Source organism: Lycium ferocissimum, chromosome 2 (assembly GCF_029784015.1).
Source record: "Lycium ferocissimum isolate CSIRO_LF1 chromosome 2, AGI_CSIRO_Lferr_CH_V1, whole genome shotgun sequence".
NCBI lineage: Eukaryota > Viridiplantae > Streptophyta > Magnoliopsida > Solanales > Solanaceae > Lycium > Lycium ferocissimum.
Genome location: NC_081343.1, coordinates 65,988,661 through 66,011,494, shown reverse-complemented (window position 1 = coordinate 66,011,494; position 22,834 = coordinate 65,988,661). Strand labels below are relative to the sequence as shown.

Genomic DNA, 22,834 nt, shown 5'->3' with positions numbered 1-22,834 from the left:
TGGCTCACCTCCAGTAGTCAATCCCTCCATTTCCTCCAGTTGAAGGTTAATTTTTATAACACGTGTCCTCTTAAAAATTGGATGGTTCAGATTTTTATTTACTTAACTCTAATATTTTAACCATGGTAATACTGTAATACCACTTTCTTCCCCTCTTTCTCTCCAGTCTCCACTAACAGACAAGAACCCATTCCCTTCTCTTCCAAATCTTTCAATAATAGCTCATCGAATTCACAACACCATCAAATCAGAAGTAGCAGCTCGCTGCTATGTGTGTGAATATCCAAGATAGCAATTTTGAAAGTGTTAGGTTAAATTTGATGTCGAAGCTGGTTCCATTGATACTGGGTTTTATATATTTTCTAAGGTTTTCATATCTAAGGAGAAGATGAAGTTGACAGAGGTCAAATTAAAATAGGTGTGGGTGATATTTCAATTGAGATTTAACAATAGAATACCATCGGTAAAATCCGGTTAGTTTGCATTTCTCCAGCAACCATAGTGCACAATAGATAAACACAGATTTTGTTTCTCCAAGAGTGAAAAGCATAATCAGTCTAACAGCCATTAGTGCAAGAATATACTTATGGGGGTCAGTAAAGTAAATTAGTCTCGATGATAAGACATTCAAATGAAAATTTTGGGTACCCAAGAATGCGACTACTCTTTTGACTCATATCAAAACACATTTTCTGCTTCTTTTGTTTTTATTTTCACGTGAATCTGCAAACTTGGTAGCATCAGCTACTTGTTTTTCGTTGATTTCTGATCTGTAATTACTTCAAGTTGAGAGAAAGGGGTTTTGATGTGGAAAAGAGATAATTATTGACCAGGGTTAAAATATTTGGGTCAAGTAAATAAATCTGAACCATCCAATTTCTAAAATTAACCTACAACTGGAGAGATTGACTACTGGAGGTGAGCCAAATCCGAACTTTGGGGAACTCTTCATGTTTAACTCCGCTTCGATCGTCTACAAGCATCTGAAAGGTTGCTGGAATGGAATTTTAGATATTAAAGTTTATCAACATTTGATATTTTGATAATAGAAAGCTTTGAATAAATATGTCGCTTTTCAACAATTTTGTAAAGTTTGTTAACTGTGAATCAAATTTTAGAACAAACCAGGGTTTGAAGGAGAAATAAAATCTCACGTAGTAGAAGCAGCAAAGAGAGCGGATTTGAAGGAAGGAAAGAGAGAATAAAAAAATTCAGTGCCTAACTTTTAGGAAAATGAAAAAGTAATTAGGAGAAAGTTGGTAACCTACTGTAGCTGGTTAATGTCATCTGACTGTGTAAAAAAATAACACACTGATGGTGTACCAAACTTAAACTCTTTAAGTTAATATACCATCAGCCACGCAGAATAACATGCCTTGGCGACTTTTTTTTTTATTAATAATAAAAAAACTCAAAGAGAAAAATACTCCTATAAGTAAGAGGGAAGAATAAGGTGGCAAGATCTCAAAAGTTATTTTCTAAGTAACAAGGCCCCCATTTTCTTTTCCATTTATTTTCAGCCGTAAATTACTAATAAGGTGATTAGCATACACGCGGGGGCCTTTTGGTATTTTTAAAAACTTCGGGATTTAGTTTTAAACTAACAAAAAACTTACAATTTAGGCTCCAACTGATCGATTATCACGGTCATCTTCCGCCCATATCCATTGTTTGATCTTCCCGCTTGAGGAAATCTTAATCTGCATTAGCAGTTATTCTAAGTTCTTGAATAGCCCCTTCTTCAACTTCCTTGAAAACTACGATTTCAGGATTTACTCTACCTTGAAGATATAGGTATGGAACCCTAATTTATCCTTTTTTTTAATTTATTTTTGGAATATCGGTTTGTAATATTTCCTATTTTTGTTCATAGTTTGTATCTTGGGGTTCGAATTTTGAGAAAGATGAATCAACAAGTAAAATATCCGTTGGGAAAGTTAAATTGGCGGTGAAGTCCACTAGAAATAACAGGCAAGGTCGGAAAAGGTTGAGAGTGGAGGAGGAAGTAGATGAAGACTTTGTGCTTCGTAATTACATGGATAAACAAAAAAAGCATTCTAATAAACGTGTAGAAAAAAAAAAGAATGGTGATGTTCAGGAAGAAGAAACTGTTGATAATGATGTTGAAGAAGAAGAAAAAAAATGATGATGATTATGTTGAAGAAGAAGAAAAAATGATGATGATGAAGAAGAAAAAAAGGAGGATGAAGAAAAGGAAGAGGAGCAAGAGGAAAAAAACGAGGATGAAGAAGAAGAACAAGAAGAAGAAGAAAAGGAGGAAGAAGAAGAAGGTGATGATGATGATGAAGAAGAACAAGAAGAGGAAGAAAAGGATGAAGAAGACCAAGATGAAGAGGAAGAAAGGGATGAAGAACAGGAAGAAGAAGTACAAGAAGAAAATAATGCTGATGAGATGACCATAAACTTCACAAGTTATGGACTGACCACATGGAGGGCTAAACTTGGTGGTACTTTCCATGGCAAGATCTCAGTAAGGTCTAGGATGTCAGTTTTTTTCGAATTGCTAGAAATTATTAATGCTCAAGAACTTGCCGAATATTTTTAACACTCTTGTTTTGGCCACTTCATTGCATTTTCAACTTTATGGAATGGATTCAAGGGAAAATTTATTCATTCTCTTCTTCTTCGTCAAGTTATAAAGAATAAGAAGAAGCATGAGCTGTGGTTCATAGTGGAGGGAGTGCCTTGTTGTTTTGGGTTGAGGGTGATTGCCTTTGGTCACAGGTTTGAATTGCGGAGCTTTTCCCAGTGTGGAAACGAAGAAGGTTCTTCTCTCAAGAGGTTTGGGTTTTTGGAATAAACTAAAAAAAAGCTTAGGACCCGTACGGGGTTGACATTTCTTGTTTGTTGAAATTGGTTAAAAAAAAAAAAGACAAATTGACCTATTTAGAGAAGTTTAAGACTGTAATGGTTGTATTTGTCCATATCGTCTTGTTGGATCACGATGTTTCGAAAAAAGTTGATAAGAACTGGGTCACCATGTCGGATAGTATTAATTTCTTTCAGAGATATCCATGGGGGCAAGGAATGCTTCAAGCTGACCTTTGAATATTTGAAGAAGGTGGACATTCCGAAGATGTATAAACTATCTTGTGAACAAAAGCAGCCAGCACGGTATGCTCTTTATGGCTACCCCTGGGCCTTCGTTGTAAGTATTGTATTACGAACCAATATGGAGATTATATTATTATTTATTAGTGATTGCTATCTTACTGCTTATTCTACTTACATGTTTATTCTTGTTTACTATAGGCATGAGCATACGAAGCTATGTCATTTGCTGGAAAAACTGCTGCCCTATCTAAACAACGTCCTTTGCCGATTCCAAGGATTTTGAGATGGCGAATGGAGGAGAAGCCTGAAGCTGTTGATCCTTTCAAAAATTCAATTGATAGTCATGCGGTAATGATACAAACCTATTAATCCATTAAAACTTAGGTTGGTGAATGTCTATTCTGATTTAATCTGTTGTTATTTTTGTTAACTTGAGGTGGTGAGACCTTTTCTACACCCCGATGATGCGGAGAAGAGGATGGACTACATTAAAAATCTTGTAGATTATGACGATGAAGTAACAGACCAGAATATTAATGCCTTAAAGAGGGAGATTGAGGATACTCGTCAATTTCGCGTGAAAAGGGAACTTGCATTTGGTTCTAGGAACGAAGATGATCATGATGAAGACCAAGTTCAAGATCAAGATCTTGGAGAACTGGGTAAAGAGGTGTGCAGCCATTGTGGTCGTGGGCCGAGTGTCATTGCAAATAGATTGACATCAATTAAGAAAGAACTAGTTAGCATTCGCAAATTGCTCGAGGAAAAACCAAAAAGGCGTTCTAAATGTGTTTCTCCTTCAGTTAGGTCTAGTAGGAAGAGGATCAGAAAGGCATTACAATGTGCCAATGCTAAGAAGACCAAAAGTAATGTCAACTTATGTTACATTCAAATTAGTTAGTAGAAACTTTTATGGTCTATTGTTACTAACCTTTGTTAATTTTGACCAAGTGAATGCTCTAGCTGGTTCTCATTTGGGTAATGGGAGTTCTAAACCACGCGTTTCTTCTTCAGTTAGGTCTAGTAGGAAGAGGATTAGGAAGGCATTGAAATTTACCAATGCTAAGAAGCCCAAAGGTAATGTCAACTTCTGTGACATTCAAGTTAGTTAGTAGAAACTTTTATGGTCTATTGTCAATTACTTTGTTACTCAACTTTATTAATTTTGACCCAGTGAATGCTCTTGTTGGTTCTCTTTTCAGTGATCCTGGCCATGTCACCAATACTGATGGCTCTTCTAGTCCTCTGCTTGATCATGCTGATGATCCTAATTGTAAGACTCTTCCTTGTTCTCCTTTGAGTGATATTGCCCATGTCCTTAATGCTGATGGCCTTTCTAGTCCTGATCATGTTGATGATTCATTGGGTCTTCTTGCTGATTCCGCTCTTCCTGGTGATGTTGCATGTGAGGTTGCTGATTCTGCTGTTGCTAGTGGGAATTCTAGTGAAGATAGATCACCCAATCGAAGAATAGCTGATGTCTTAGAAAATCTAAATGACGAGGTTGGAGATGTTGGTCAAAATGGCTATGAGACTACCAATGAAGAAGTTGTTTGAACAATTATTTTGGAACAATTATTTAGGTTTATTTTAGGAACAATTATTTAAGTTTACTTACTTTTTGGAACAATTATTTAAGTTACTTTTTTGTATAAGTGCAAATATTCCTGTAAATTTGCCTAACGAACCAGTTATTATAACGGATGTTTGTCTAGTGTTTTATCAGTGAACTAATTCATTAATTGCAAATATTGGTTTTCAGTTTTTTACTTATTTCACAATTCACAGTTTGAAGTACTTGCTGGAGCAAAAGGTGACTTCAGCTATATAACAAAAAAGATTGACTAAACTTCTTGGACTAAATTATGAGGTGCAATACAAGAAGGGAGCTGAGAATCGAGTTGTTGATGCTCTTTCTAGATAGATTGAGGGTTGTGACAATAACTCTAAAACTGTTGTTAGGGAACTTTTGGTTGTTAGTGTTTCTATTCCCTCTTGGATACATGTAGTGACAACTAGTTATGAGAATGATCCCCAAGCATTGGAATTGATTACAAAACTCATAGTAGACTTACAAGGGCTTAGTATATGACATCTTTCATTTGGAATTCTTAAGAAGAAAGGCAAGGTTTATATTGGAGCAACTGGTGGACTTAGAAAACAACTGATCAACTACTTTTCATGAATCTCTAATGAGAGGTTGCTCCGGTCAACTAGGTACTCTAAAAAGGGTTGCACAACTGTTTTATTGGCCTCGAATGAAACAAATAGTTATTGAATTTGTAGCATATTATGATGTGTGTCTAAGAAGTAAGGATGAGAATATGGCTTATCCAGGATTGCTACAACCTCTAACATTCCCTAATCAAGCTTGGAGTCATATTAGCATGGACTTCATTAAAGGGTTACCAAAGTTTAGAAACAAGGAAGTAATACTAGTGGTAGTTGATAGAATGACCAAGTATGCACACTTTATAGCTCTCTCTCATCCTTATACTGTTGCTACAGTAGCAGAGGTGTTTTGGAAAAAAGTACATTGTCTTTATGGTACTCCTGAGTCTATTGTCACTGATAGAGACAAAATATTTCTTAGCAACTTCTAGCAAGCTCTCAACTGTATTACAGCACAGCTTACCATCCTCAAAGTGATGGTCAAATTGAGAGAGTCAACAAGTGCTTGGAGAATTACCTCAGGTGCATGATTGCAAGCAGGCCTAATAATTGGAAATACTGGCTTACTGTTGCAGAGTGGTGGTATAACACCAACTTCCATACAAGCTTGTAATGTACCCCCTTTGAAGCTCTTTATGGATACTCTCCCCCATACTTATCAATTGGGCCCTTGCTAGAAACTGCAGTACAAGCTGCCGAGGATACAGTTATGAAGGGGTAACAGATGCAACAGTTGTTGAATGATAATTTGAGTAAGGCTCAAGAGAGGATGAAACAGTATGCTAATAAGAGAAGAAGTGACAGGAAATTCCAAGTTGGAGATATGGTTTATTTGAAACTGCAGCCTTATAGACAGACTTCCATTGCCTTGAGAAAGAACTTGAAACTAAGTTCTAAGTACTATGGACCTTATAAAGTGTTGGCTAGAGTAGGAAAGGGGGCTTACAAGCTTGATTTACCCCCTCCCCCCCCCCCCTCCCCCTCCCAATTTTAAGGTACATCCTGTCTTCCATGTCTCTTTACTCAAGAAAAAGGTGGGCAATAGAGTAGTAGTACAAACTGTTTTGCCTATCACAAATGATGATGGACAATTCTTAGTGAAACTAGTCGCAATTCTTCAAAGACAAATGGTCAAAAAGAACAATATGGCTATGGTTAAGGTGTTGGTCCAGTGGTCTGTGTTGGTTCAGTGGTCTAACTTGCCTCCAGTAGATGCTACTTGGGAGGACTACCAATTTCTTAAGTCCAAATTTCCAGATTTTGATTCTCATCCTTGAGGTCAAAGATGATTTGAAGAGGAAGGGTACGTCATGACCTTACTAATTATTAAATAAAATGTGTGCAGCTGAGTTCGAAGTTGAATAGCAAGGGGTAAATGAGTAACTAACTTTCGAAACGGATGGCTAGGATTAATTCATTATTAATGAGCAGGAAGGGTGACGATGAAGCCACGTGGCTGAGGTTGTTATTTATGCACAGAAGAGAGAGAAGAAGGCAACGATTATCTGGTATTTTCACCTCTTCCTCATTTTTCTTCTCTCCTCTTCTCTCTCTTCCTCTCTCTAATTCTCTTCTCCTCTCTTTCTGCAGATTATCAATAGCTCTGAAGATTATTCTATCCTTGTTTTAGCTTAGTTTAATTCAATTAGTTTTACTCTTGTATTTGAATTCCATTTCAGTTATATAATCAAAAAATTGTCTCAAAAAAGTGTTGATTCGATTTCAATTTTGCAATTAAACTTTGATCCATATTTGGATCTTGACAATCAACCCATTTGAAGGGAAATTCATGCAGTTTCTTCAATTTCATCTCTTATGGTCTCGGAGAACGAGTTACGAACTAAGTACATTACAACTACAGCGTCAAACATGGGTAAACTATAAGCCAATATGTCAATGTTCCGTTGTCAATATAATTTTTTTTGTTTTAACCAATGAATCTAAACGTTATCACTTTATCCGAGAAGTCAAAAAATGCTCCTTTAATTTGTGAGTGCAGGCTAGATAGAATTTTCTTGTGTTAAAATGCAATTTATTAAATTTAGAGTAGAAATTTGTACTCCTATATATACAAAATAGGAAAATTTAAATTATAGAACTACAATTTTTAGTTTAAATCTCTACTGCATTATGTTTGTTATACGACTTTAGTTATCAAGTAACTTCTACCAAAGATAGTAAGTCATTTGTGAAAGATGTTAATTATTGAAACTTATATATTTGCCTTTTAGGTGTCTAAAAGTTTCACACTTTTTACTTATCTGACCGTTTTCTTCTGGAGAATTTACTATTTGTGAATAGGTTAGAAATATAGCACTCTTTAAAGTCATTTTGATATCTTTTTTGTTCTTTTATTCTTTTAAATTTAGATATTATTTTTAAATTATATATTATTGGACTAACAAGACTTAAATAAAGTGATGTTAACATGGGACATACCGGACGTAACCACACTCTTGATTGAGGGTTGTGCCGCCCTGCCTTTCGATCGATACACAGTTGAGCACGAATGTCAAATGTGTGGAAGGATCATGGTCACAGAAGGCTAACACAATGCCTAAAATTTGTACAGCTACCCTCAATTTTTAATTGACGGCAATACTCTCATTATTATTCATAATGGAGGTCTCATGTTCAAAATCCCCTGCCTACGACAACAAGGGATTTGTCCTTCTGGGTCGAGCTCGTCGCATAGGGCTTGCCTAGTGCGGATTATCTCTCCTGTATGGTTTGCGAGTTATTTTAATAGTGTGATGGTATTTTTGATTATGGAGTTGGTTGATGTAGCAGTTGACGGTGTTAGTGGTGCTGGTTGAAGAATATATAGGGGTTAACGATGATTTTGGTAGTAGTTGGCAGCGGTGCTAATTGCAATGATAGAGGTGGTTGGCAATAAAGATTGGTTGCAAGTCTGGCTGATAGTGGTGGCGAAGGTGGCAGTGGAGGAAACAACGACTGTGGTGGCCGTGGATGTAATTATAATGATGCAGGGGGTATGTGTAGTAGCGACTGACAATATAGTGGTTGGCAGCAGTGGTGGTTGCCAATGTCGGTTATAATGGCAGAGGTGGTTTGTGGTGGTGGCTTGTGGTTGACAACGATGGTGGTGGTGGTCATGAACAGAGGTGGTTTTAGTGGTGGTTGGTGCCTGTGGAAAGAGTGACGGTGAAAATTATCCATGCATACAAAAATATCTCTTGATGTTATTAAAAGTTTATTCAAGATCTTAATGATTAAGACTTATTCAAATTAAATAATTAATACTTAAATCTTAATGTAAACAAATGCACTTAATGGCTTAAGGCCTGAACTCTGCACCATTCAGTTCCAGGCCTCCATTAACTGCAAACAAATGAGGCCTTAGTATGTTTAAAAAAAGAATGACACATTTATATGTATTTGAAAACATGTAATTATAATTTTTCCATTATATCCTTATTGAGAAGGTTTATGACCACACAAATATATATACTTAAATTACAAATTTAAAAAGTTCAATATATATATATATATTATGACATGTTTAAAATTAATAAGTTTAAAAGTTCTTCATTTTTTTGTGCCGAGTCAAACTTATATCACTTAACTTGAAACGAAGGGAGTATACTTCTGCGTGACATTGAACTTGGGCACTACTTTTTAGTTTTTACTGCCTTGGCAAAAATGCGGTCACCCACTTCAAACATGTGTATAGATGATGGGCATACACAGTGTCGGAGCCAAGTGGCAGTAAGGGTGTTCACCTAAACCCCCTTCGGCGAAAAATTATCATATATACATAAGGTTAAAATTATGTTTTATGTATAAATAGTAGATGTAGATGTTGAATCCCCCTTGACTTCCTCGTTTCTTACTCTTTTATATTTTTGAACTCCTGATGAATAATTCTGATTCCACCATTGGGCATACACAAAACACATGGATTCTTTTACAAATCTTATCGTTCTGAAGTCAAAGTAGTCGAAACTATTATACCTTCTGACCCTAGGGAATAGGTGATTGGGCCACAAAACACATAGATGTTAGAAATTAAATCTGAGTTTCACAAGTTATAAGCACATTATCACTTCATATATAGTTCAGATCCAGTTCAGAGGTGCATATAGAAACAAAAGGCTAAGAAACAAGAATCCAACTCCCTAGATCCAAAGGCACGGGCCACCCAGTTTTCTGCTAATTTCCCAAAAAAAGGTGCATGCCTTTGATTTGTTACTTTGCCGACGCAGTATACATTTAGAACATCGTCACTAGCTGCTCGCAAATGAACAAGTTGAATTGAATTTGAACGGCATAAAAAATAAAAAATAAATTAGACAAGTTAAATTGAGTGGGCGGAAAATGGATTCAAACCCAATCCGCCCATATTTAAAAGCGGGTTGAAAATGAGTTGAGTGACGGATAATATATATATATTGGCACTCATATTTTATAGAAAACCCTCCCCGAATCTTCTTTCTTTTGTTTTTGTTGTTCATTCTCGTGTTTCCTTGCAGTATAGCTTAATTTCATCCATAATTTTTAGAAATAAAATCAACCTACCTACTTGTTTATATATCATATATTATTGATGTTCTCATTTATCAAAGGCTTTAATTTGTACCTTTATCATTTAGATCCACCTAGACATAAAACATAACATATATTTTTCGTGAGCAACTGTTTTGTGTGTGATATGTTTATTTATCTTCAGTGTGTGTTTTCTATTAAAAAGCAAACAAATAAAACAAGTTATAAAACCAGCTCATTCACAACAAAATTAATATATGAATGAACTATTAGTTTGTTGAGGCTAACAATTTTTAATTATTAGAATATCATCTATACGAAAAGATAACGGTGAAGATTAATTAAGTTTAATGGATCTCAATTAAATGATAAAAATTTATCATTTCGGGTGTTTACACCATATGAATAAATGTATGACATGTGTTAGTAGATATACTTTTATCGTTTGGCTATGATTAATTAATTCACATTTTCACTAAATTAAATTGTTTAATCATGATAATTTAAATGGATTTGGTGAGATAAGTATTACCGTTCTTAATTTATGTAAAATAACAAAAAAGTGATAAAGCAATAGCTGTTCATTTTGATGGAATTTTCTGGATACAAGTGTCAGCCCGTTATCACTCACCCAACTCGTTTAATATGGACAGGTTAGTGAAAATAAGGGGGCTAAAATTGCCAGCACTTTGTAGCTTTTTAATGTTTATTTTTGCAAGACAAGAATGTCACGAGACAGTAGAGTAATTTATCCATATACTAATTTGTTGCATCATTCCAAGATCTTAGCAGGTGTATATATTGAAATGATTCACTCGTTTGAACATATCATAATATGAGTAATACTGGATGCTCTTATAAAAATTATGCGAAGTCTACTTCCGACCTATTGAGGTTCAAATTAACATGATAATTGTGTTTTATAAGTTTCAGAGTGACCTCAAAAAATATGCAATTATAGTTTCATAATATGTTCTATTGGTTAGTATTACAAAGGTAATTCTGGAGTCATGTTGTGAAATTTATGATTTTTTCTTAAAGTATCCTCGAAGAGTTTATATATGGCCGGCCCAATTTGGGACTTGCAAATGTTGAAATAATTATTTTCAATGAGAAGATTGGTTATGAAATTTTACGTATAGAATTTATTAATCTCAATAAGTTGAAATAGTGATGTGTATCTGAAGCGAAGTTTCAAATCTTCATTTTTTGCTAGTTCTCAATTGGAGTTCCTTTTTAAGTACCACATCAACCTCCAAAATGTTCTTTTTAATTACTTCAACTTCATATAGGAGTAACTTTTTCTCCATCTTCAACTAAAAAATTGTCCAAATGCATGCATACTGAGTCCCGTTTTGCCTGTCCAATATCTTTATACGCATTTGAAGTTTGGCATATTGCTTGTGCCAGCAAATTGTAAATATTTTTGTTTGAATTTAGGTTTGACAGTCTCAGATTTTAAATACTTTTACCTTAATTGTGGCTTGACGATTTCAAACTTTAGACTCGTATGTCTGATGTTTGAACTACCAAGTCAAACTTCGAGCCCCAATATCAATTCTTCTTCCCATACCTTGTTATAGTCTTCTAGATGTTATTTGTGATAATTAATTTACTGCTATAAATTGCTCTTGCAAGCCATAGTTTTCTACCAAATTTACTCAATGGAAGAACAACATAGTAAGATCTATTGATTTTGTTCATGCGGTAATTTCTCTTTAACTCATAATTGTAATAGGAACTTATATCACTGGATCAAGAATATGTAAATCATGATGCCCGTTGGTGGAAGCTGATATACAAGGAGGAAGGAGGAAGAGTAGAAGTAAAAAACAAGCGGATGAGCATACACATTTTTGTTTAAAGTTTTTCAACATTGACCGTAAGTTATACATTTCAAAAAATTTGGATATAACTTAAATAGTGAAGCGAAAATTGGCTACCAAGTTTAGATCATTACGTGAAAAGGCTGCAAAGAGTGAAGCCCACTAATTATGAAGTTAGAAGTTTATGGCCCATTTGGTGGAGACTTAAATGGATTTCCTTCGACCCATTGGCACTTATGTCCTTATTTTGTGATGGCCTTTAATTTTTGCTGCTTCAGGCAAGCAATCTTTTCGCAGGATATAAATTTTATTTTCGCATCATAATATCCCCGAGTTATGTCATGCGCCCTTGAAGAACTTATATCCACTAGATATAGATTTGATTGCTAAAGAATAAAAATTAAAGACCAACCCATTTGAAAGGCAAATATTAATTTTTTTTTAAAGCCACAGGAATATTTTTTTTAAACGAATCGGACCCGACACCAAGAAAAAAGAAATTACCGCGTGGATTTAAAAAAATATGTCTACTAAAAAAACAGGTAGACTTTTTTTTTTTTTTGAAGCCATGTGACATTTTTATAAATTAAAAAATATAAGATGAATGATTTTTTTTAAAAATTGCTTCAACGAAAAGGGTATATTTGCACCATTTTGTGATGGTAGGGGTATATATATACACCACTTTTTTAACGAGGGGTATATCAGCTCTAGAAGTATTATTTGAAAGGTATATTTGCACCTTTGCCCTTGAATATTTTCTGTAGAAATATTATTAAACTTGTTTCAAATTATGTTTTTCCTTAAGAAATTATCATAAAAACATAAAGAATTATCATTCATTCAATTCTATCTTAATATAGGCTTAATTATTGAACTAAAATATTATTCTTATAATACTATTTATTATTTATTAATGTTATTTACCATTTATCGTTTGCTATTTTAATTTTTTATTGGTCCATTTAGTAATTTCTTTTTAATTTTCTCCTACAATCTTATGCCGTACATGCTGGCGAACATAAGTAATTTATAAGGATTTCAGTTAAGTTTAGATTAAATTTTAAATTAAGAAAATAAATAAATAACTTATAACATTGTTAAATACTTCAAAAATGTAAATTACTGTCTCTCCGTCTCAATCGAATAAATGAATTCGAAGTACGATAGTTAATTAATAAATTTTACATGCGCACACTATTAACATAAAATTTATTTAATATATTAAAAGAGTAACTATAAAATATTTTTTTTAATATATTCTGAATTTTTTTGAAAAAATAATGTAGTTAAAGCAAATACAAGTTGATTTTCAAACAATGATAATACTAGACAATTGCAAAAATTATATTTTTGATAATACTAGACAATTGCAGAAATTATTTTAATTTTTTCTTAAGTATTAAATTATTTTGCAAAATATCGGATAATCAATATTTTATATAGTTTAGGATAAAATAGTTACGTTTAACATGAAAAAGTTATTACAAAGTAGATTTCATAAAATGGTTTATTAAATTAAGAAAAGGTAAAAAAAAAATGTGATTTTTAACATGCATCTTTTGGAAGGTAAAAGAAAGTTTAACGTCAGAAAAATTAATTCTATTGAATTTGCAGTATTTTTTTGTGATTTAATTTGAAAGAATCTACAAAAAAATTCTTGTAATATGAAGGCTTTTAATTATTTATATTTATTTGTAAATTAACTTTATTGATTTTCATCATGCAACAATATTTGCGCATCAAATATTTTTGACATAAATTGAATACTGTAATAACTTCGGTAAAAAAATAAGTTAGCCAATATGGATTCAATCAAAGAAACAAATGAAATTAATTTAACACATGAAAACTCATATAAACTAATAAAAATACTTTCCCTTAATTTTCAGGTACGTTTTTATACTTTAATATTTTGTAAGTCTTTCAAGTATCAGATTGATGTTACAAAAATAAAGCAACAAAAACACAAAAAATTTAAAAGATATCAATAAATTAAAATTTTAATGTGAGTTGGGGCCCGGGCTTGGCACAACCAAATGACACTAGTATTAAAGTATAAGAAACGACCACTGCAAGTTGACTTTGCTGAGGAAAGTCTTGCAGTAGCATTCCCTGCTAGCTAGTCTCTTCTAATACATTACACCAAGTCTGAGAAAAACTAGATCGAGGTAAGCTATATTCTAGCATATACGATAGTGTTAATCTTCTTAGACGAGTAAATTAGCAGAATGTGTACTGACTAGCTTTGTTTTTTATTTTGAGCAAATTTCCTTATGTTTGAAATTCATACAATTCTTGCTTTCTGCATATAATTTAGTTTGCATTCTTGAATTTAGTTAAAAGTGAAAAGAACAAGAACAAGAATTTACATCTTTATTTCTCCATCCAATACATCTGGGAAACTGAAAAACTTGATGAAAGAATTAACATACAGACTACAGTGGAAATTAAAATATGTACTCAAAATTAAAGCTACTGCAACACGATTAATCCACCAAAGTATTAGCTCTATGCTTGGTTGGTTTCACACGACGCATGATTTGTTATCCAGCCCTGTAATAGAACAATAACTAGAACTTGTTATCCAAAATTTTAGAAAGAAAAAGGAAATATTTTTGTTTGAACTTACTGTAATTAGGCTGTGTGGATAATTTGTTTAGTACCTTTCCACTAGTGGAGAATCCAAGGAAGGAAGAGTTGAATTTGGTGTACTTCTTGGTCCACCGTAACAGCAATTGATTCTAGCTAGGTGAAAAACTCCACAGTCAAGTTTATCTATCTTTATGTATTCTGATGCCCATTTTACTATCCAATCCAACAACCATGTAACAGCTCCAATAAAAATGCATTCAGCCCACTGCTTCCAATTCAGTCGTGCCGTGTTGCTAAAGACAAAGACAGGCTCTACTTCAATGAATCCCAACTGCAACACAAGATAGAGCCCAGACACTGCCCAAAACCAGTAATTTTGACCCAGACCTTTGAAAAAGTTCTTCTGCTCCGACTTCCTTGCACTGAATATGTTAAAAAGCTGGCATAAAGCGAACCCGTTAAAGACTGTGGATTTATTAACTTTTGGACTGATGCCCAGTATTGCACTTCCTCTGTGTTGAAGAAATACAAAAATGCTAGTCTGATAAGAAGCTTGAAAAAGTATGTTTCTCCACATGGCCTTGGTAATTGGCGGTTTTCTTGGTCTGATGGATAGTTCGTCCCTTAGTTTTCTTGTGGACTGTTGAATTAGCAAAGTTGGGCCTCCAATAAATGTAACAAGAAGGTAAACCCATATCAACTGGATGGTCGTTAACGGGGCATCTCCGTCTAACATAACCAGTATGAAGTTAATTGATAAGCTAGTAATTGCCAAGATCACCTCAAGTTGGATGAATTGCCTCAGATTCTCACAAACAATTCTTCCTCCCTTGATACTGTTAATCGCGTGAGTTATAGTTTCAGGCCAGTTAGTCACCACAGGCAGGCCAAAATGAGCTGCTTCAAGAACCAGATTACTCTCAGCTGCTGCTTGTTCTCCTACCACAGCCATCACTTCACCTATTTTCTTCAACCACTCTACCAAAAGAAGCTTGTGTGCGGGAGAGGAATTCCCCATAATGCAAATTTTCTCAACTTTTTCCTTTATATCATCTACGGTGAAGTTGTAGAAATCTTCGCCCCTAACCACTAGAGCATCGTGTGAGCTGAGCAGTCCCATGTCATTACCAATGGTACGAAGTACTTCAACATCTTCTTCCGAGGCAAATATGATCTTCACTCCACCTTCTTTCAAAATTGCAATTGCTTGCCTCATGTTGTCTAGATTGAAAGCATCTTTTAAGACAAACATACCAATGAATGTTAGACCATTTTTATCAAGTTCAGCAAGCTGAGTACGTTTGCAGGCAAATGCAACTACGTTCACGTTTTTGTTAGCCTGAGCAAAGTCACTCTTCGTTTTGTCATCCAAATCCTGCACTTCACCCTTCAAGTCATAGTAATTGGAACACATTGCCAATATTGAATCAGCAGGGCCCTTGAAGTGTGAATAGTATTCTTTCCCATTGTCCCCATTTTTCTGTATGACAACCCCACAAGGTTCTTCAAAAGGATTCATCTCATTATCATTGTCCTTCACTATGGTGAACTGCTGATTCAAAGTGTCTCTCTCCATACCCATGTTCTTCTCTGCCCAACAGAGTATTGGTTCTTCTATTCTGTGGTAGGCTGTTTGAGTGGACACACCAATTCCAATTCCATCAGAGAGAACACTGCAGACATGTGGCGGTATCTTGGTAACATCTTTTTTGTCAAGAAAAAATTGGGTAACTTCCATTCTTTGCTCTTTCAACCAGCTAGCACTTTCTATACAGAGGGTGCTGACTGATTCCATGTTGACATCAAAATTCGAATGCCAATATGCCATAGCAATTGAAATAAGAAACGGTATTCCTTCAGTCATCCCCAGCAGTGTGACACCCGATAAAGTTATCCAAACTCTTACTGTTCCCTTTGATTCTGTTAAAACCTTCTTCACGGCATTCATTATCCGTGCAATTTCAGCAGGTTCTTCCTTGGTTTCCAATCTATATCCGTTCTCATCATCTTTATCGCCCAATTTAAAGCGAATGAACACCACCACGATGATCAAAATGCCAATCAACAGCCCACTAATATGTATGTAATTGTTCAACTTGTCAAAGTAGGCACAAAAACTGGAGTCCGTCTCAGAAATCTTGCTCTTCTGGCTTGCTTTGTCCATCTGAACACTTGTAACAATCATTCTAACATCACCATTAATCACCTTAGAACCAGGAGACAAAAATGGACTTTGCTCATTGGCGATAGACACTAGTCCATCATCCAGATGGAACAACTCTACTTTTTCACCCGAAACAAATAAACCATGTGCAGGAACAGAATGTCCTTTCCTCACATAGGCTATATCACCATAAACAAGATCTGAGGCCAAGATTGGCACTTCATTGCCTCCTCTAATAACTTGTATCGCGTTTGCTTTGTGATCTTTTTGCTTCTTCCAACAGCGTCTTTTGTACCAATTTCGTGCTAACTTAAACGAAACAGTCACAAGTATGATCACAACCAAAATTGCTCCTTCAAACCAACCATTCTGCACACCTTCTTCATTGATTCCAAAGCCAAAAGACAGTATTGCAGCAACTAGAAGGAGCAAAATAGTTGGTTCCTTGCATACCAATTGTCGGAAGATCATGTGATTAGACAAGTTTGTCGCCTTGCGGCGGCGAGAAATGTCTCCAACATGAATTCCTTTGTCAACATCACTACTCAATGCTTCAGCTACCCCCGTGACTCCTCCAAAATTGTCAAGTGAATCCAAGTTCTTCTCCTTCACAATCTCATTAATCTTGGTAATCTGTAAGCATTGTTGATGACTCTCATGAGGCTGAAGCTCAATCTCGATGTGATCATTGTTTGATTGTACAGTACTAACACGCCAGTCACCATCAGGTGAAGCTGCCACAATTTCATCAATCTGGATTTCATGATCTCCGCCAGGTTGAATATCAAAGCTGCTCAGAGGAGTATAAAAGATTGTGGTGGAGGATGACGATGACGACGACACTCGAGAAAGAGATCTTGCTCCAGCTTCAATGAACCTGTGAGTACATCGGAGAAGGAGTACTGACCTCCTCATCAAACCATAAAAAGTAGCTAATTCATCGTTCATTAGCAGAGGTGAACTCCCCTGAGCTTCAAGGTCAATTGTTGATCCATTGTCTTCATGATCCTCCATCATCTTAGCTAGCTATACTACTTAGCTGGCCCTTGAGTACTGTGGCCGTATGTGCACACTAACTTTTGGATTTAGTAGTGTAAAATAGGAAAGCCTTTTTAACGATCAGTACACATGATCTTTAAAAATAGAAAGGATATTAAAATCAGAGAAAGATTTGATGGTGAATGATTGGGAAGGATCTAATGTATAAATAGGGAGAAAAAGGAAACTTCCAAGCGCTGCTTCTTCAATAAATTGCATGACTCCATATAATTAAGACTATTATGGAAATGAGTTTGGAATAATACACGTTTTTACGGTCCCGTGCGTGACTTCACTTTCCTGACATCAATATAGTTGAAGCATATTTGAAAGTTGGAAATTTCAATGCTAGAAACCTGAACAAGAAATTAAACAATTGATATTTTTTTTTTTTTCAATTATACGATAATCTGAATCTGCTGATGTTACTTTATGATTATGCTAAAATTTTGAGTAAGTGAAATGCTTTTTAAATCCAATTGTGCTGAAAGAGGCTATATTCTTGGGCATGTTTGTATTTGGGAATTGTTCTAAACTATTTGTATTCTCTTCTCCTTCCTACTTTTCAAACAAAAGGGTGAAATGAAGCTTCCTAGCAAGCTCCTAGCTAGTCCAGTGCTCAAGTGTTTTAGTTTTTCACTCAGGCTAATTGGCTTGTGTTACGTGGTTAATTTTTCAGTTTCGGCCTTGTGTAGTTGTGTTACGTTCAAATCCAAAATTTTCCTTCCACTGTTTAATGTTAATAACGCGGTATTGACGACTTTTTTGAATTGGTCTGTTAAATACTTCCCTTATTTGGTTAGAAGATGCAAACGTTAACGCCTTTAGCATTTAGCAGTATAAGTATGATATGAAATGAAATGCGACGAAAGAAAAGATGTTTAAGTTTTGTATTGTTCTCTTTATTGCCTTTATATCCAAATTTCTAATATGCACATATATATAAGTTGAATGGTGTCTTTGATATGTTTAAATTTTTTTCCACAATATAAGAATGATTTAGACCTTAATGATTTAGACCTTACGAATTAAGTTTGAAAGACAGTAGCTCTATCATTAAGTTATAACTCAATTCTATTTTTAATATATATTCCATACTGAAAATCTAGTTTATTACCAGTAATTTCTCTGGAAAAGTTAAAATGATGAATGCATTTTGATCCCTTACTTATTAATGAATTTTAATTTTGGTCATTGTGAGTATTTCACTAATCATAATCTATAGCTACACTATATTAAAGGCATGAACTCCTAAACTTAAAAGTTAAATTACCTAAATACTCTTCTTTTTATTTACCTATTTATAAGAATGATTTAGACCTTACAAATTAAGTTTGCAAGACAGTAGCTCTATCATTAAGTTATAACTCAATTCTATTTTTAATATATATTCCATACTGAAAATCTAATTTATTACCAGTAATTTCTCTGGAAAAGTTAAAATGATGAATGCATTTTGATCCCTTACTTATTAATGAATTTTAATTTTGTTCATTGTGAGTATTTCACTAATCATAATCTATATCTACACTATATTAAAGGCATGAACTCCTAAACTTAAAAGTTAAATTACCTAAATACTCTTCTTTTTATTTACCTATATACTTTATTTAATTTCTTCTAAAAAACTAGAAATAGATGCAAACCTACCGGATGCCTTTTTTCGAAGAGTCGTTCCTTGGCCGAAGAGACGGCTGCTTGACACTTACCTAAATCTCACTTTGTTTTGCTTCCTCTTAATAACCAGTTTAGATTGTGTGAATTTTTTGAAATCATAGCATTATTTGATTTTTTATTGCTGAAGTTAATAAATTCTAATCCAAGGTAAAAGATTAGAAAGTTTATGAATAATACCAAAAGGTGTCGAAACCTAATAAGTTATAGCACAATATTACAGTTTTATTCTTTGTCCTTGGGACTTTTACTACGACTGTAATTGATTTGTTCCTGTCAACTTATCAACTGAGGTACGTTTTGTCTTTCTTTATTGTTCTGTTAATTATATTATTACAATCGTGCTTTTCCAAGACATTGTTCTTCTTATAATGTTGTTTAATTGATTTTTATGTTTTATTGATTAGAAAATTTATCTTCTCTTATACTGTGATTGATTTTTATTTTTTTTATTTTTGTTTAGGTTGTCGGTACAAAAAATATGTAGTGTTCTATTGGTATGTCCAATTGTTCAAGTTTTAAGGAATATTCTTGTTATGATTTTCTTTTGTTTTCTTGGTGTTTAGCTCTTTAATTTATTTAGACAATTGTTTCGAGGTTGGAAGATGAAATCAAGGGCGCAATTGTTCAAGTTTTAAGGAATATTCTTGATAGGATTTTCTTTTCTTATCTTGGGGTTTAGCTCTTTTTAATTTATTTAGACAATTGTTTCAAGGTTGGAAGATGAAATCAAGGGCACAACAACGTTTATAGATATGGATATTGGGATGTCAATAAGAGAAATAACAAATAGACATTGGTATTCCTTACAATGAAAAGTGCTAACATTTTTATTTTTTGAGATTTACACGCCAATCATTCTCAGAAGTTTGAATAATTTTTCAAATAATTAAATGTGATCTGATTTCAAGAAAGTTCAAGCTCGAAATAGTTCGTCGACCATGCTCAATGACTACAGTCTACAACAATAATAGTAAGGCAAATGAATGCTCGAAACTAGAAATATTAACTATGCCACAAAAATATTAGTTCTGTAAAGTTCATAATAGAAGGAACTATCGTAGCAAGCATAAACGAATATGTATATCAACTAAATAAAATATTGATAGCCAAAGTATTCTGGTGAAAGCAAAATATATTTTTTAGTTTTGACTATGTAGAAGATGATACCAACAAACATTATAAAATAAAGTACCTGAATAGTTCAACACCGGTGCGTAACATAATACATTTTTAGATCCATTATGCCATTTACGTGTCTTATCTCTTGCTTGCGATCTCTCTCGATGTATGTACGTATATACCTATTTATCTCCGAACACCCCAAAAAAATAGCTTTACTTATGTTTCCGTGAACATGTTAGTTTAGAATAAAATGCACATATCATGCTACTACAAATTTTGGTCCCTTCAAATAGATTATACTACAGTACAAGAATGATCCATAAAGCACTTATCAACAATATCATATAAGCAGAAATTACTGTGAGTCAATATGCTACCAATATGTGTTTATCCCGATTATTCAACATTCTCCCCCTGAAAATGAAGAATATGTTTTCAAGTTCGTCTGAAAATATTTTTTTGTATGTTTTATGTTTGGCATAAAATTAACGCAAGTATATGGTCAAACAATTCGAATGTTGAATCATATCTACCACAATGTTGCCCCGATTGTACGTTGCATTTTCATGAGAAATAGCGACAAGAGTTATCCAAGCCGATCTTGATAGAGCACCTGAAACATATGAAAGAAACATGCACCAACAAGAATTGTATTAGGTGAGATACGCTTCATTACATGTTTGTGCTTGTAAAATTCAAAAAGTAAAAAAAATCACATGTATCTAATTTTGACTTTGATTGTTTATATAGGTTCAAATGATACCTAATCCACTTGATATTGACAAACAAGTCATTATGCGACAATCCACATTTATCATTCACGAAAACTTGTACTTATGCTTTGGCGTAATAGTAATATTATTTTAACAGTGTATATACTACTTGGCTAAAGGTCCCTTTACTTAGTAAATATGTTATATTTATATTATTTTTAGAACTATATTAATCTCATATATGAAGTATACTTATAATTCATTTATAATAGTAATATTATTTTAACAGTGTATATACTACTTGGCTAATTAAAGGTCCCTTTACTTAGTAAATATGTTATTACTTTACTACTATATAGAAGCACCCATACTTCGTCGTCAGTCATCACCCCTAAAAAATAAAAAATAAATAAAAAAAGTGGGCCCCATATTAAAAACACCAAGCAATATTAAAAAAAAAAAAAAGTGAACCCCACCATCTCCAAACTCATGTAAAAAAAGTGGACCCCATATTAAAAAATCAAGCAATATAAAAAAAAAACGTGCACCCCATATTAAAAAATTAAACAATATTCATGTAATTCCCAAAGTATCCCCATTATCAATAATGGTGGATTCATTGCCACATGCGTACCAACCCATTAGTGAACAAAATGAAATTATTGTACAAGAAAAAACATGGACTCCATATTATTGCTTTTCTTCAAAAGGTTAAGTAGCCAAACCATACAATTTCTTTTCTAATCTAGATATTTAATGTCAGTTGTATTTTTTATTCCGCCATGTCATTTATTTGTTATGTTTACTAAATAAATATACTTAAAATATTTATATTTTAAAATAAGATAGAATTTAATTACTTTTTTCATTTTTATTCTTGCTCAATAAATGTGAAAACAGATTAATGTCATAAAAGAAAAAATAATATTAAATGGAGATCAAATAATTAATAAGGTAAATTAGTCAAATTATAATTCTAATTGACGTTTCCTTAAAAAACCATGCAAAAGATAACATGACAAGTAAAATGAGCTAAACCAATAATATTTACCAAATATTAAAAAATAGTAGTTCTTATTTTAAATAGAAAATCAAATTTCTACATTGTTTCGTTTTAAACATGTAAAATTAATTTAATAATTTGAATTAGAATTATCCAAATCAAAATTTGATAAAAAATAATAAGTATTGTTTAGGTCTAATATACATACATTAACAATAGAATATTTTACACCTTTAAATTAATCGAATTGAAATTCAAAGTATCACCTGATGCTTAAATAGAGGAAACAGTGAGCACAAACTACAATGTTATATTAATCGTGTTTTGAACATAGTGTATATATGTATACCTATATGTATGTGTGTATATATATATATATATATATATGCATAAAAATAGTGCAAACTTATGTATGTTTATTAGCAATATAAAATATATATATTATCACTACCCAAACACAGATACACTATAATCCAAAGTGTTGGGCCGTGCTGCGCACGGGCATACACCGTCTAGTATTTATATTATTTTTAGAACTATATTAGTCTCATATATGAAGTAACAGCAGAGGTGAGAATTGATCCCTAGTCATTAGATAAATAATTCAACCTTCAACCAAGTGCCCCATTAGCCTTCTTGTAGCATGAGTGTTACCGGTTAATATTATACCAATTTTAAAAAATATATACACAAAATACCTAGTTTTACCGAGACCATGGGTTCACGTGCCTCAAAATTAGCATATAAATTTGCCCCTGAGTAATAGTATAGATTTAACATAACACGTGGATAACTAATTGGTTTAACAGTTAATAATTCATTGAATTTGTGAAGATTCATAACCAAATGAATCAAAAGCAAACGTCTCATTTAATTGAAAGTTAATGTGTTTAACCTATTATCACCGTGACGAAAATCAGAATTTGTCGATATTTCAAGAACT

The 22,834-nt window shown here is 33.4% G+C and overlaps 1 protein-coding gene and 1 long non-coding RNA gene across 2 annotated transcripts; one reads left to right on the top strand and one right to left on the bottom strand.

The window, feature by feature from the left end:
* Positions 1-13,540: 13,540 nt before the first annotated feature.
* LOC132046890 (uncharacterized) lies at positions 13,541-19,951 on the top strand. Its single transcript, XR_009412790.1, has 3 exons — positions 13,541-13,750; positions 17,953-18,039; positions 19,514-19,951. It is a non-coding gene; the product is annotated as an uncharacterized LOC132046890 (long non-coding RNA).
* Positions 13,762-17,355, bottom strand: LOC132046889 (putative calcium-transporting ATPase 13, plasma membrane-type). Its single transcript, XM_059437708.1, has 2 exons — positions 14,246-17,355; positions 13,762-14,135 (listed from the first exon to the last, which is right to left on the bottom strand). Exons 1-2 carry the CDS (start codon positions 17,353-17,355, stop codon positions 14,126-14,128), a joined length of 3,120 nt encoding a protein of 1,039 aa, XP_059293691.1. The 3' UTR covers positions 13,762-14,125.
* Positions 19,952-22,834: the final 2,883 nt, after the last annotated feature.